Here is a 13,526-nt window from a genome sequence, read left to right as displayed (position 1 = left end):
ACAAGCACGTTGAGAGAAATTTCAGTCTTCGATTCTGTGTCCAAAATACCTGTAGTGAAGATTTTCCTACTTCCTTACCTGCAAGACCCTATCAGCAAAGGGGAGCTTTTTGCATGAGCCTCTGTTGAAACCAATGGCCCTATGCGGAAAGCTTTTAGGCATGCAAGGTGTGTACATCCAGCTGTGTCTAGTCTAGCAGTCACCCACACGTCTCCTGGTCAGTGCGGATCCACGTGTGGCTTGTAAGGATCACAGTTGGGTGAGGAATTAAAACAAATCTATTAGGATCGGGGTTATAAACTTTGAGGGTTTGGTACATCTATTGGAAAAAGCCTGGGGGTTAACAGCTCAAAGGAGATTGCAAGGCCCTGGTCTAGTTCAGTAGTTTGAGAGAGATGAAAGCCTTGTATGAGTGGCTGCTTCCTCAATGGCAACAGTTAACATCAGAAAAACCATACCTGATGTGAGAATAAACAGGCCTGGGGTTTGTCCTAGGGTGGATGGGAGGCTTAAGTGGAAAGTCTGTGAAAAGCCTGGAACTAACAGGGCGGAGAGAAGATTGCTTCTGGCAGAGAAAGCAGTTTCTCCTGTAGCTCTGAAGGTAACCCGTGGTGCTTTCAGATGCACGGCTTCCCGGTTCAGTTTTCTGTTGGAACAAATTCCTCCCAAGTAAGGACAATCGTTCATTTGATGGCTACTTCAAGGCTGGGCTGAATGCAGCGAGGTAATCGCTCCGCTGTCCAGATTGTGCAGATTCGTGCCAGGATGCACTTGCCCACTAGCTGTTTTTTATTACGTTTATGGTTGAGATGGGATTTTCATTCAAAGATCTTGTGTTCAGTCAGCTGTGACTTTACAAACCAATCACTGTGGGGCAGAAACTTGATGCTTGTTCAGCTATGGATGTTTGTTTAAAGTTGGAAGAAAATTTATTCAGCCGCTATCTTGAGGATCAGACATTCAAATAAGCAATCGACTTTCAAGAAACTGCTTCTTACAAGGTATTTTTCTGATTAAGGAGCATATGAAAATAATATAACCGTGGGGCTGACATTTGACTTCCCGGGTCAGGAAGCTAAGGTTCTTCAGTGGGCTTTGACCATGCACCCGGGGACGTTTGCACGATAGCAGGGTCACACACGTCATCCATGTGCAGCAATGGGGAATGCCCTCCTTGGTGAGCTGCACTGGCAAAGAGCTGTGCTGTGCACCACACATGACTATAACAAAATTACATAATTGTGTATTTGATTTGCTCTGCTTTTCCGATTAAATTCTGATATATTTATTCTGTCTGTATGCATCATTTCATGGATGAGCTTCAATTGAACAATAAGAAATAGAGTACAATGTCATAAGATTATGTTTCCCAAAATGCTGCATGTAAGAAAAGGTTAATCTGATGATCCAATACCCTGCTGTTTGATACAGCAGCATCCTGCGTTTGGAATCTGTGTGGTGAGCTCATGTTGGCCAGCACCAAGGAGATCATCTTAACGGGAATAATTGTATCCATTGAGCTCCTGATTTCGTGAAGCCTTACGCAGCTTTCCAGTCCTGTGATGTACAGCTTCCCTAGATTCCTGGTGTGATGTAAGCATTTTTGGGTGAAATTCCCTGCTCTGGTATGGATGAGGTCAGCCTAACTGATCGGTCTTGGCCTTGAGAAAAAAGACAAATCCTATCACCCATGCTTGACAGCATCTGGGCATTTCGCGGCTCTGCTGTGTGTGGAGGTCGTGATTTTGTGGACTCTGGAAAACTTTACTTAAAAATCCATTTGCAAATCTGTAAGGAAATGTGTGACTGGGGGCTTAGGTAGTCCCAGCTGGCGTATCGCGCTAGCTAGTGGCAGCGGGGTGTATCCTAGCTTGGGGGAAGCATGCTAATTTTAGTGCATGGCATTTAAAAAGAAATGAGTATTTGCTGCCTTCTTTAATGCAACATAAACTCTTCAAGCATAAGCTTTTCAGTGCTGCGTCTTTGGAGAAGCGCTTCCTATCATTCAAATATATTTGATGTTGTTAGCTGCATTAGATATAGAAAGATTTGCGATTTAGCACCAGAAACACATCCCACACTTCCAAAGAACGACTTGAAAAGAAAAAAAAATCAGGCAAAGCCTGAAGGGATTGAAGAAAATGAACTCCTGCTGCAGTTGCACACTTGCACACATCTGGTGCAATTGAAATTTAAGAGCTGAATACATCCATATCTGACCATGGGAGGGTCCAAGCATTACTGTTGACACTAGTTTGCTTTTTGGATAGGCACACTGGCAGAGTCGCTAGCATGTGGAGCCTTGTCAGCTCTCTAATCTAATAGACTGTTCTTGCCCAGACCATCGTGTGTCAGTATTTTATGTACTGAATGTAGCCAGCTTTAATAATCGGCCATTTTCCCACCTTCTGCCAAACTTTTCCCTTTTTTTTTTTTTCTTCACAATTTAATGTTTGACTCAAAATCTGCTATGGTAACAAATTATATACATATTAAAAGGAAAAGATGGAAAGCAGAGTCACAAAAGGTAACAAGAGTTCAGAATAATGTCATCTCAGGGCTTTTTTAAAGGCTTGAATTCAACCCGGTGTTAAAATTGATTTTGTTGCGTATTGAGAAGAGATTACAAAGAAGCGGGTACTGCTTGAAAGCACTGATGTAGCTTTGTATGCTTCAAGTTGTGAAATTCTTGCCTGTACAGGTCTGATTTGTTCTATTTGCTTTTTACTTACTAAAAAAAAATAAATTATGGAGCCTTATGAATTGTGTTTTTCCTCCTTTGGAATGGTTGTCTTCAGCGAGGACCTGTCACAGCTATTTATGCTTATTTCTAATGACTCCACCAATCATTTGAAATGCAGTACTGGAAAGGATTTTTTTTTTCTTTTCTTTTTTTTTTTTTCTTTTAAGGTCCTTTTGCTTGCCTTTCTGGTGGTGGGAGTTGCAGTGGTCATGTACTGGGGTAGTGATGCTGGGAACCACAGGGGAGCATTTTGAGCAGTGAACACCAGCTGGAGAGGAGCTCAGTCACCAGGAGGGCGTTGGAATGGGGTCACCCCACTTCTTTGTGGTTATGGTAGCTGGTGATAGCCTTAACCCATGCCCATCTGCTTCTTCTACCAAAGTACTGCAGCTTGAAGGAAACTTAAGCACTGCTTTAGAAACCAAAACCTGGACCTAGGTTCCAGGACCTCGAGGGTGCTTGCAGCTTGCTGTTGGTTGCATGGAGGATGCTTGTAAAAGTGTGTTTATCCAAGGTGTGAACCATTGTGATCGATACAGCCTGAGATGGAGCCGTTCCCGCGTCTGTCATGTGCGAAGAGGGATGCCATCCAGGTCTGGGCTCTGCTTTATTTGGACAGGGCTTGTGTGTGATTTCATTTGACGTGATTGTGTGTGTGGTTCCTCCTCCTCGTGTGCCATTGCTGCACTAAAACGGGGACAAGTCTGCAGCAATGGTCCGAGGTGCTTGTCTGAACTGGTGTTTATGTACGGAGTTTCTACTTCTCGGTAACTCATTTGGGAGGTTTACGTAGGTAGCAGCAATAACTGCATGCCTTTAACAAACAGAAGCCTAAAATAAATGTAGACATTGGTGCCTTACCAAGCTGCCCCAGTCTGGTTCCTCCTCAGATCACAGGGTGCAGCGTTCTCTGGTCTGAACTTGTTCAGTCCATTCCCAACAGCGTTGGGGCCAGAGATGTGCTTTGAGATGATCTTGGCATTCACTGGGACTCCTGGAGTTCGGGACTCCCCAGGATGGCTCAGTGTATGGCAGCAAACAACGGCCTCGGCAGCTCGTTAGGCTGTGGGGTGTCCTCCTCCATCCCTCTGCTTACTCCCAACTTCTGGAGAGCTGATTAGAGGCTTGGCAGGAGCGGTCTGGTTATGCTCTAGATAGGCTTTGGATACATTTATTGTCACAGTTGAGGTACTGCAAAAGCCATGCTGTTCCCGTCGTTATCCTAGCGAGGTACTTCTTTTGATTGTGCAATATCTGTGGCTAATTACATGGCAATTGAAGTGTGCCACCAGCCACCCACAATTCATTGTCAGCTCCTTGGGGATGCAGATGAAAACAGAAAGATAATGTTTTCATTCTTCAGTCCAGCGATTTAGCTTGCCTCTTTTTTTTAATCCCTTGCTCCTTCAGGTAATAAAGCCAGATGGTAGTGACAAAGAAACAGAAGCCACGCGTGAATCAGATGTCCCTGAGGATATGCTGGGGACTTGCGTTCCTCGAGAGACGGCAAAAGACAATGCTGAAAGTCCGGATGTCATTATAGAAGCTCAGTTTGATGATAATGAGGCAGAGCATGGACAAGACCACTTGCAGGATGTGTTGGCTGATGACGTTAAGAAACTTTCCCTGGATACTGGTGAAAAGGGTGAGTAGATCAGAGTGCTGATTTAAACCTTTATTTGAGCAAACCATCGAAGTATTACTTTGTTGCCTTGCTTTGCTGCAAGATATAAAATACAAACATAAAAGCTTAATGCCTTATCGCTTCTATCCCTTTCTGCTAAACTGCCTTCGTAGTTCTGAATGGATATTAAGGACTGGGTTTTATGTAGTTTTGATTGATGCAAAGTAAATCTGTGAAACAGGAGTCACACCTTTAGATCTGCAATTCTCAGGGCTGTCTGGGGACTGCTGGTTGCTGTTTTCTTCAAAATGCTGCTGTAGCAGTTTCCTTCATCGCAGCTTGGCTGGCCAATCTATGCGTCTCAGTTTGGGGATAGGAATATATTTCCTTGGGGGCAGTTAGGTTTGTTGCTGTTTTCAAACAGTTGAGTTATGAGCAACTTAAAGATTTGGTCCATTTAAAAAGAAAATTGCTCTAAAACCTAAAGCCAATTATGTGATCTGTTTTGAAGGCAAACCTATTTCATTCCGAATCTGAATTCCATCCAAACCATCAAGTGTTGCTTAAGGCAAAATAAAATAGTCTCCCCTGTTCCAGACTATACTATGCTGCTCTTCACATGTCCTTTCTGGTACTAAATCTCCTAAGATTTCCTCTCCTGAAGAACCGTGCGTTGAAAGGATTCTGACAATTGGAGCATTTAACGTGTGCCTTCAGCTGCTGGTAAAAGATTTGCCAGGACAGATATTCTGGTGCATTCCTGATGCATGTCCCAGTCATCCAGAAAAGACAGCAGCAACTTAGGATATAAGTAGTTGTTGGTCTCTGACGAATCGTGGCGGTGGTTGTAAAGCTGCTCTGTTTAATACCTCGTATTTTCCTGAGGGATTGCTTTTGAGGATGTACAGACCTCTGCCTATACTGTTGGTAGATTTCCATTTTTCACACCCATCTGTTAATAAAAATGGAAATAGCACTTGTGTAGAAGTGTTGTAGCTTTTATGACAAAACGTTGGTTTCAGTTCATGAATGGATTCGCCACCTCACCAGTTCATGATGCTATTTCCTTCTGGTACCTCCACTGTCTTTGAGTTACTGCCAAGGTACATGAACCAACTTCCATCTTGTTCTATTACTTTCCAATGTAAGGAAATGTTAGGAGTTAGTTGTATTGCCCACAGATGTTTTATGTAGCTAGTAATTAACCCCATGGTTTTTTTTTTTTTTTTTTTTTTAAGTCTTGGACACCATGTTATAGCTGCACGCTGTCAAGCTGCTGCTTTGGCTTGGCAACTCTAAATCTCCTAATGTGCTCCTGAGTCACGTGTCTGTAGCATCTCTATTTTCTGCTTCTCATAGCAATGGCAAATTAAAAGTCAGAGGAATACACTCTAGTTTGACATCAGCAGTTAAAGTAAATACAGATCTGTATAACTGTGCTTTGGTGTGAAGGCTTGATGGGAGTTACTTCTCTTGGTGTATCAGTTCTTCAAGATGCTCTGGAGTGACCTGTGTTGGAGGCTCTCAAATCATCTCTTAAAATCTGTGCCATCTGAGTGGTTTTTGCCATTTAGTTCTGTCCTTGGAGAATACTTGTATGGCAAATGTTAGACCAGCTTGCTGTCTACATGGTGGAAATCCAACTTATTTCTCCATTGCAGTTGTGTTAGCCAACTGTTTTCTTTTATTTCCGAGGCCTTTCCTTGTTCATCCTGCACAGGCCTTGTGGCTGGTGCGATTGTGCCAGTTAGATTTCTGCTGAGTTTGTATTTTGCTATCAACTCTTTTAATAGCTGCTTTAGCTTCTTTGGCTATACAATTCACATGGATTTTTCTCCAGTTTCTTCTTGCTCTGCTGCTTAATGCCCTCCTTTCTTTATACATATAAACTTTATGATGCTGCATTTTCTTAAGGTGTTTTTGAGCAGCTGATGATTGCTTTGGCTTGTTTCCTGTCTTTCATACAATTTCTCATATCATCGCTTATCCAGATTTTTAAGACTTGCCTGGAAAATAGCAATAGTTGCTCTAGCATCAGTGATAACTGTCATGAAAAAAGAAGAGATCCTGCCAAATTCTGCCCTCAGGACAGCCAGGTGTGGCTCAGAATGCTTTTTGAAAGGACCAAACGTGCACTTTTTCGAGGCAGAATTCAGCCTCAGGGGATAATACCCACTGCACTTCCTAGGGCATCCGCTGGAACAGGACACGGGCATCGGGAGGCAGAGTGCTTTGCAGCGGGTGGAAGTGGCCTTCCCTGCATGATGTGGGCCTCTCCTGGCAGCGCTGCTTGGCTGCTGCTGCCCGCTGTGCTTGTTTCAAGCTAAATGTCTGAGAGCCTTTACGTTACATCCCTTCTGCTGGAAACAGCTGCCGCAGCAAAACAGAGGTGGATGGGAGATGAGACCCTACAGTGGGGGAATTTCTTGCTGACACACCAAAACCGGTGCTTTATTTACTTTCTATGAGAATGTTGCATTGTAGGATTTATTAAACTGTAGGATTTATTACACAGTCATTGCATGGCCTCATGTGAAGAAGGGAGCAGGAGAAATAATTTGTGGCCAGTGCAACTTTGAAACGAACACTTGCAGGCTTTCCTCTTTTCCCCTAACACAGGGAAGTTGGAAGGCTTCAAGCTGAACAAAGATGCCATCAAAGATACTGTGTAATAAAATCAAGAAATATTCCACTGTGTTCTCATGTGTACTTCTATGTATGTGTGTATATATACATACATAAAAAGTCCCATTTATCTATGGGACTTATATGTAAATAAAAAAAAAATCCAACCCAAACAAACCCACAGATTTCTAGAGGTGAAATATAACCAGAACTACCTTAATACAATAAAAAGCACTTTTTAATCGCCTGGGGCAGGGAGGGGGGAAGGTCTGGTGGGAAATGGCAAAGCCACAGTAGCTCTGCATGTTACTAGTGATTGCTCAGCTCTCCGTGCACACACAGAAGCTCTGCAGATTGCTGCTTCTCAGTTGTAAGACATCTTTCTTCCTTTCTGACGGCAGAGTAGAATTACACAACATCTCTGTTGGCTCACTTACTCTGCTGCTGCTGATCAGAATGAACCATGAAGAATAGAAGTAGACGAGTCGTTCAGATTAGAGCACTCTGGGTCATGCTGGAAGTGCGGGCTAGTTTTGATATCTTTTCTTCACTGGCCTGGGTCCCATCCCTTACTGTGGCTCTGCTCTTCTTCAGAGCTCTGTCCCCTGTCCATCTCTAATTACCATCACTAATTACACACTGGGGTAAAGAATTTTGGCTTGGCCCTTGCTGTCAGAAGCTCTGAAGCGTGAAGCTTTACGTGTGTTGATTGTGGCCCAGGTCTGAGTGGGCTGAATTCCTTGAAGGTGTCGTGCTTGGGGCTTACTGCACTTCCATGGGACTTACCCCAAGCTGGTAGGAAGGGTTAGGCATGGTGTGCTGCAGGCTGGGAGCCGGGTGTTGGGTCTGTCTCCCTGGAGTGCTGCAGGGCTGTGCTTGCTGCCCTTCCCACCCGAAGACTCAAGAAGGGATGGGATGAACAATAGGGAAGTCCACAGGACTGAAGAGATGATCGCATTCAGCCTGTCAGCCTGCCTAATTTCTGAATGTTCTCATGCTCGTAAAAGCGTCTCGGTATTGCCTCGCTCAAGGATCTTTAAATAAAAGTTCATAACTGGTGTCGCTGTGCCAGAAGCTGTCCTGGTTAAACTAGTTCGCTCTGCTTTTCTGAACCTTTCTTGCTGAGAAGTTGGGTTAAAGATTATCTTCAGAAAGGTCTCTGATCAGGGAAGTGATGAGCCCTTTTCCTCTCCTGCAAGCTGTTCCACACAAAAAGCAATATTACTTTGTTCCAAAGTTAGATTTTCTTAATGTTAAGTTCTGGTAGTTGGATGTAGGTCTTTTTTAGCAAAGATGGAAATCCCTTTCCTCTAGCACATTACAATTTCAACTGTATTTCCACAGCAATAATACTTTTACATGCTGAAAAAAAAAAAGTTCTCTTTGTTCTTTCCTTACAAAGACAGCAAGAATGAGCACCCTGAGTGTCAAATCTGAAGAAGGTTTCTCAGCTCACTCGCTAGTGTCCTTTAAACCCTCTCTGGAGTTCCTGTGTCCTCTTGAAAGGCAGGCAAAGAGCAAGGCACAATATCGTGGCACGAGTCTGAACAATGCTGTGTACAGAGAAAACATTAATTCTCCGTGGTGCTTGGTATCTCTTGACATGTGAGTCCTTTGTGTTTTATCCTGAGACCTCAGCTTGTTCTGTGTCGCTGCTATCCAAAGAAGTCAGCCACCAGCGGGCACAGCCTCTGCCAGATCTGTAATTCTTTTCCTTAATCGTCATTCTCATTCCCTACTGGAACAGAGGTAGTGTAACTTTTATTCCAGCCCGGTGCTAAATGATAGGTTATTTCTATGACTTTTCACCGCTGTAAAAGGATTTTCCTTATGCTGCATGTCAATACGTAATAAAAAATAGAAACTTCTCTGTATCCTCCCAGCCCAGGAAAAGTGCAAGATGTTCTGTACAGAATACTTTACGATGGTGTATCCCTATACAGACCTTTGTCACATGAGTTTCGTACAAATGTGAGCTGTCTCTTGTTAAATATTGGAATTGGTTCACTCTGATAAAGAAAAATCAGCAATTGAACAGTAGCAACTACTTGTCCTCTGGAGAATGGCAGCTGTGCTCATAAAAGCGCTTCAGCCTTTCTTTCTGAAAGGAGATTCAAATAAAAGTTTGTAAAACTGTGTCACTGTGCCAAAAGCTATCTTTGTCAAACTAGTTTGCTTAGCTTTTTTTTTTTTTCAGCTCTTCTCATGAGAGATCTTACTTTACCAGATACACAGAATATCCTGCTTCCCACGGGGTGGCTCGCAGCGGTAATCAGGTTGGGGGACTGGCTGCCCTGGCAGTAATCAGCGAGCTGTGTTTGTTCAGGATTTCCCCTCGCAGCTACACTTCTGCAGATCAGGGTTTGAATGTGTGAATGTCCGAGGCTCGCTCGCTGCCTTGACGTAACGAAGCTTGAATAGAAATAGCTCATTTATGGGCAGAGTGAACTGACAGCTGACTCGACCAATTGTGCGATGGAAAATGGAATCAAATAGCCGGTGGTTAATAAGTAGGGTCAACAGAATTTGGGTTGTAGCTGCTACACAGCCCAGTCCTGGCTCCCTGCCTGTTCAGCGCTGGCCAGGTGAGCTCTGGTCAGTCCCTTTTCAAGTCAAATGTGACTGATCAGTCCCTGATAAGCTTGGTAAGGTTAGATGTAACCTAAAATTGTGCCTTCCTCTTGCAGCCTGGAGCATTTGTGCAGTTAATGCTGTCTCCTGTTGGTGTAGGAGTTTAGGTGATATTGCTATTTCTCTACTTGCCCAAGCCTGATGGGAAGGACTGGATGATGGTGACGAGAATCTGGACAGTCTGCTTGTCCTGCCACTCTGCTCGGGTCCCCCTTCTTTCAGTTTTGCTGCCATGAATTCTGTGACAGACTTGGAGCCTGCCAACCTCACTGGCTGCTAGAAGGAATAAATGTCCTCCCTCCTCTTCTGAGGCTCCTGTTTACTCTGAGCACTCCTGAGGAGACTTCATGCTTCTTTCCTAGCCTGCAGCTTTCTGGAGACGGATCGTCTCCACTGCATAGCTCTCAACATTTCTAGGCCACAGCAGAGTGAAAGCTCACCAGGAAATCTTCTCAGTTACACGGCTTTTAATAGAAATCCTTGAGGTGGAACTGTCAAAAATCAGATCAGTTTCACTCTGCTGAAGCCTGGAAAACCAGCAGAGAAGCTGGAGCTGTTTCAGCTGCTCAAGACAGCTCTGTATTCGTTTATCCCAAGTTCACGTTTGTGGGTCTCCGGATCTATAACTTTTTGTAAATGAGAGCATAGATTTCTCGAAGAATAAACAGTACGACTTCAGAAAAGTGTTCAATCGGTGTTGAACAAATTGGGCTTTATGGTAGCATTGATTAAATGATACAGGCTGACTAAGCCTCAGTTATTCTTTTGTTGCACAGCTGAAGCCTGCAATGGAAGTTAATGTTGTGAAAGCTTCGTATGCTGTTCTTTCCTAGTAAGTTATCTTGACCCCCAAATGACTTCTTAAGCAAGGAAAAGAAAAAAAAAAACACAAAACCACAACACTTATGCAATTGCGTAAGCTGAATTAGATTAAGTTCAGCATATTACCATATGTTCCTGAATTCACCTGTGTTTCTCCTTTGAGTTACAAGTTTAGGTCAAGTAAAGTGAGAGGGCATGATACTGAGAATGAATGGTGGGTGTGAAGATAAACATATTAGAGTATGGTCATTGTTAGCAGCAAGATTTCCAGGATGAATCAGATTAGGATTCATTCAGCTAACATATTTTCCATGCAATAGTAAAATTGGACACACACACTTTAGGAACAAATGCACATGCAGGAAGGAAGAACATTAAGTAGGCAAAACGGTTAATGGAAATGTTTTTGTAACTTTTTAATTTTACTTTTAATAATATAATACAACTGCATTTGTGTAGACTGCAACACTACCTGATTTTTTGGATACTTATTTCTGTTGCAATAAAGCTTTCAGCCCCCTTGTTGACTGGCAGCTTCTCAAGGATGGAAGGGGGTCAGAGGTCTGAACAGCAGTGCTGTGGTTGTAGGAATGTTTCATGGCTGCAGAGACAGATACGATTTGATCTGTTGGGGGTAGATGGCAGCTTCCCAAAATGATGCTGTCTTTGTTGGTCAGGCTTGGAGGGTTCTGAGGAACAGTGATAATTCTGTCTCATCATTCTGCCACCTCCCCCGTCCTCCCTTGTGGAGGTGGCTAAATACAAGTAAAGAGTTACGTGCTTGGCTGCATTGCATGTGTAAGGAAGCCAGCTACACTCACCTCTTTGCATTGCCTTTGCTCTGTGTTATTGCAGATGCTCGTGTTTTTGTTGTACACATCTGTTATTGTGCCTTTCCTTTCCCTCTCTGAGGGTCTCCTCCCATCCGTGCGTCTTCAGAAATCTCCCTGCTAATCATCCGAGTCTCCCGGTCCTTGCCTTCAGTGAGCCATTGGGCATGCAGATGTGTGAGTTCAGGTGTTTAGACATGAACAGCTGTGGCAGGGTGAGTCGTCTTACTCAAAACATCTCCGAGAAGTTACTTGTGCTCCTTTGTCACGCAGTTCTGTGATGAGACTGCTCGGCGATGCCGCGTGGTTTGGAGCTGCTCTGCTTTTATACCTGCGGAGCCTTCTTGCATTGCACACGGGAGCTGCTAGGCTGATTTTGGACAGGCTGCACTTGTTGAATTCCAAAGCTGTTGGCTTACCAGGCGTGTCACAGTCAACTGTGCTCCCTCCAGCACAGGTGGAAAGCTGTGTGTGTGTAATGCTCACAGGATACCGCTTCGTGTGTGGTATTTTCCCAGCCTATTTAAAGCAAGTTCTAGTTCTGGATAGTGTCGGGTGCCAAGTGAAATGGCCCTTTCGCTGCCCGAGTAGTAAGAGGGTTTCAGGTCAAATGGTGTTGTGCTGGTGCTGTTCCTGCTGAGCTGCTAACGCTGAGCACGCCTCTAACCTCAAACAGAGGAGGTACAGCTGAAGAGGGCACCTTGTCACCTAGAGTACACGTGGCTTGTGTGATAACACTGGCTGGCCCTCTCTCTCAACTTCTGAACCCGTTGTTGCTTTTAAATTGACATTCAAATTGTGTAGAAGGGAAGCAGCCTCAGAGAAGGGGGATCCCCTGAGGTTTCGTGGCAGTGAGTGTTGGGAGGGCAAAGAGGCTTTGCAGTGTGCTGGGCAAGACTTCAGAGAGGTCTCGTACCTGTGGGCTGCAGGCTTCACGTGGGAGAAATCTGCTGGGATTGGGACGAGCTCAGAGCTCCTACCTCTGTAGGTACTGAAATAACTTTATAGGAGCTGAAGTCATCTGACCAGGGACAGGTGTTTTAAGAAACTGGATTCTTTTGCTTGTCTCTCAGAAAATTACATTTTGGTTTATCTGGTGACTGAGTATGCATGTGAACCATTGGTTAGTACCAGCAATTTTGTGTTTTGGAGGAAGAACCTGTTCTGAGCCAAATAAATAATCAGTGACAGAATGTGAAGAACCCACGTACCATCTTCAGGAGCAACATGTTTGTTATTGCTCAAATGAAGATCATGCCACAATAGCTCTGTGCATGTATAGGGCAAACACGCGCGGGTGTTTGAATGTGTCGCTTTTTGGTTTAAGGGAGTTTTCATTTCCATACATCTCCTGTGTTGGTATAGAGAAGTTCCAAGAACACATCCTCTTGAATGTGACACACAACCTTTGAGACGATATTTTTAATCAATTGAATTGTTTTACATTGTTTTCTGCGTGCTTGGTACTAAAACATAATCTGCTGAAAACTGCTTATTGAAGACAACCTAGGTGTTGTTGCTTGGTTAGGAATAGGCTTCGCTCTTCAAAGGTTTGCAGTTGTTCTGGTACTTGGGCACTAAACTGAAAAGTAGCATTTTCTTTTTTTAAAAAGCTTCATACCACTAACGTTGCCTGATTTTTTTATTTTTTATTTTTTTTTAGAAATGCCCATGTAGAGTAAGCCAACTAACTTCTCAAGTAGATTTTTTTCTAGCTGAAGTAGCAAGCTTTGAACTTTTTTTTTTTTTTTTTAAATTGTTTCTTTCCATCCAGGGAGAGAAGATTTTTTTCCAGTGGGTTGTTTTTGAGATCTGAAACTGTGATATATTTTCATCTTCAAGTGGATATTGCATCTTTAATTATATTCTTTTTGGACAGAATTGCAGATTTCCACAGTGACCAATGCAAACCCAGTGAAAATAATTTTGCATCTGTCACAAGTAATCAGAATTCTAGTTTGAGTTTTGGTCACCTTTTAATGTCATGGTAATTTAATTGTAAAAGGAAATTTGGGGGGCTTTAGAAAAAAAAGTTTGACTAGGAAAGCCTGTCAGAAAATGTAACTGTGTTGAAGCTGCCTCAACTGATCTCTTACAGAGGGAGGCAAATTCCACAATGTTCTGGATCTACTTTGTTGGTAATAACATAACTAATTTGAGTTGCTTTTTGTATCTAGTGCCTATTTTTTATTTTTTTTTGAAAGTAAGACTATTACCGTTTTGGTTTGTCAGATAATCGCTGAAAGGAAAA

At 43.3% G+C, this 13,526-nt stretch overlaps 1 protein-coding gene across 3 annotated transcripts in view; it reads left to right on the top strand.

Moving 5' to 3' along the window:
• Window positions 1-13,526, top strand: part of DIS3L2 (DIS3 like 3'-5' exoribonuclease 2) — a 188,083-nt gene that overhangs the window by 57,207 nt on the left and 117,350 nt on the right. For all 3 annotated transcript variants that reach the window (XM_027464181.3, XM_027464182.3, XM_013102318.5), the window contains one exon: window positions 4,154-4,388. In XM_027464181.3, coding sequence (XP_027319982.3) covers window positions 4,154-4,388 — 235 coding nt within the window. The remainder of the gene's footprint in view (window positions 1-4,153; window positions 4,389-13,526) is intronic.

The sequence above is a fragment of the Anas platyrhynchos genome, chromosome 9 (assembly GCF_047663525.1).
Source record: "Anas platyrhynchos isolate ZD024472 breed Pekin duck chromosome 9, IASCAAS_PekinDuck_T2T, whole genome shotgun sequence".
NCBI lineage: Eukaryota > Metazoa > Chordata > Aves > Anseriformes > Anatidae > Anas > Anas platyrhynchos.
The sequence above is the reverse complement of the archived record's forward strand: the minus strand, read 5'-3'. Positions and strand labels throughout refer to the sequence as shown.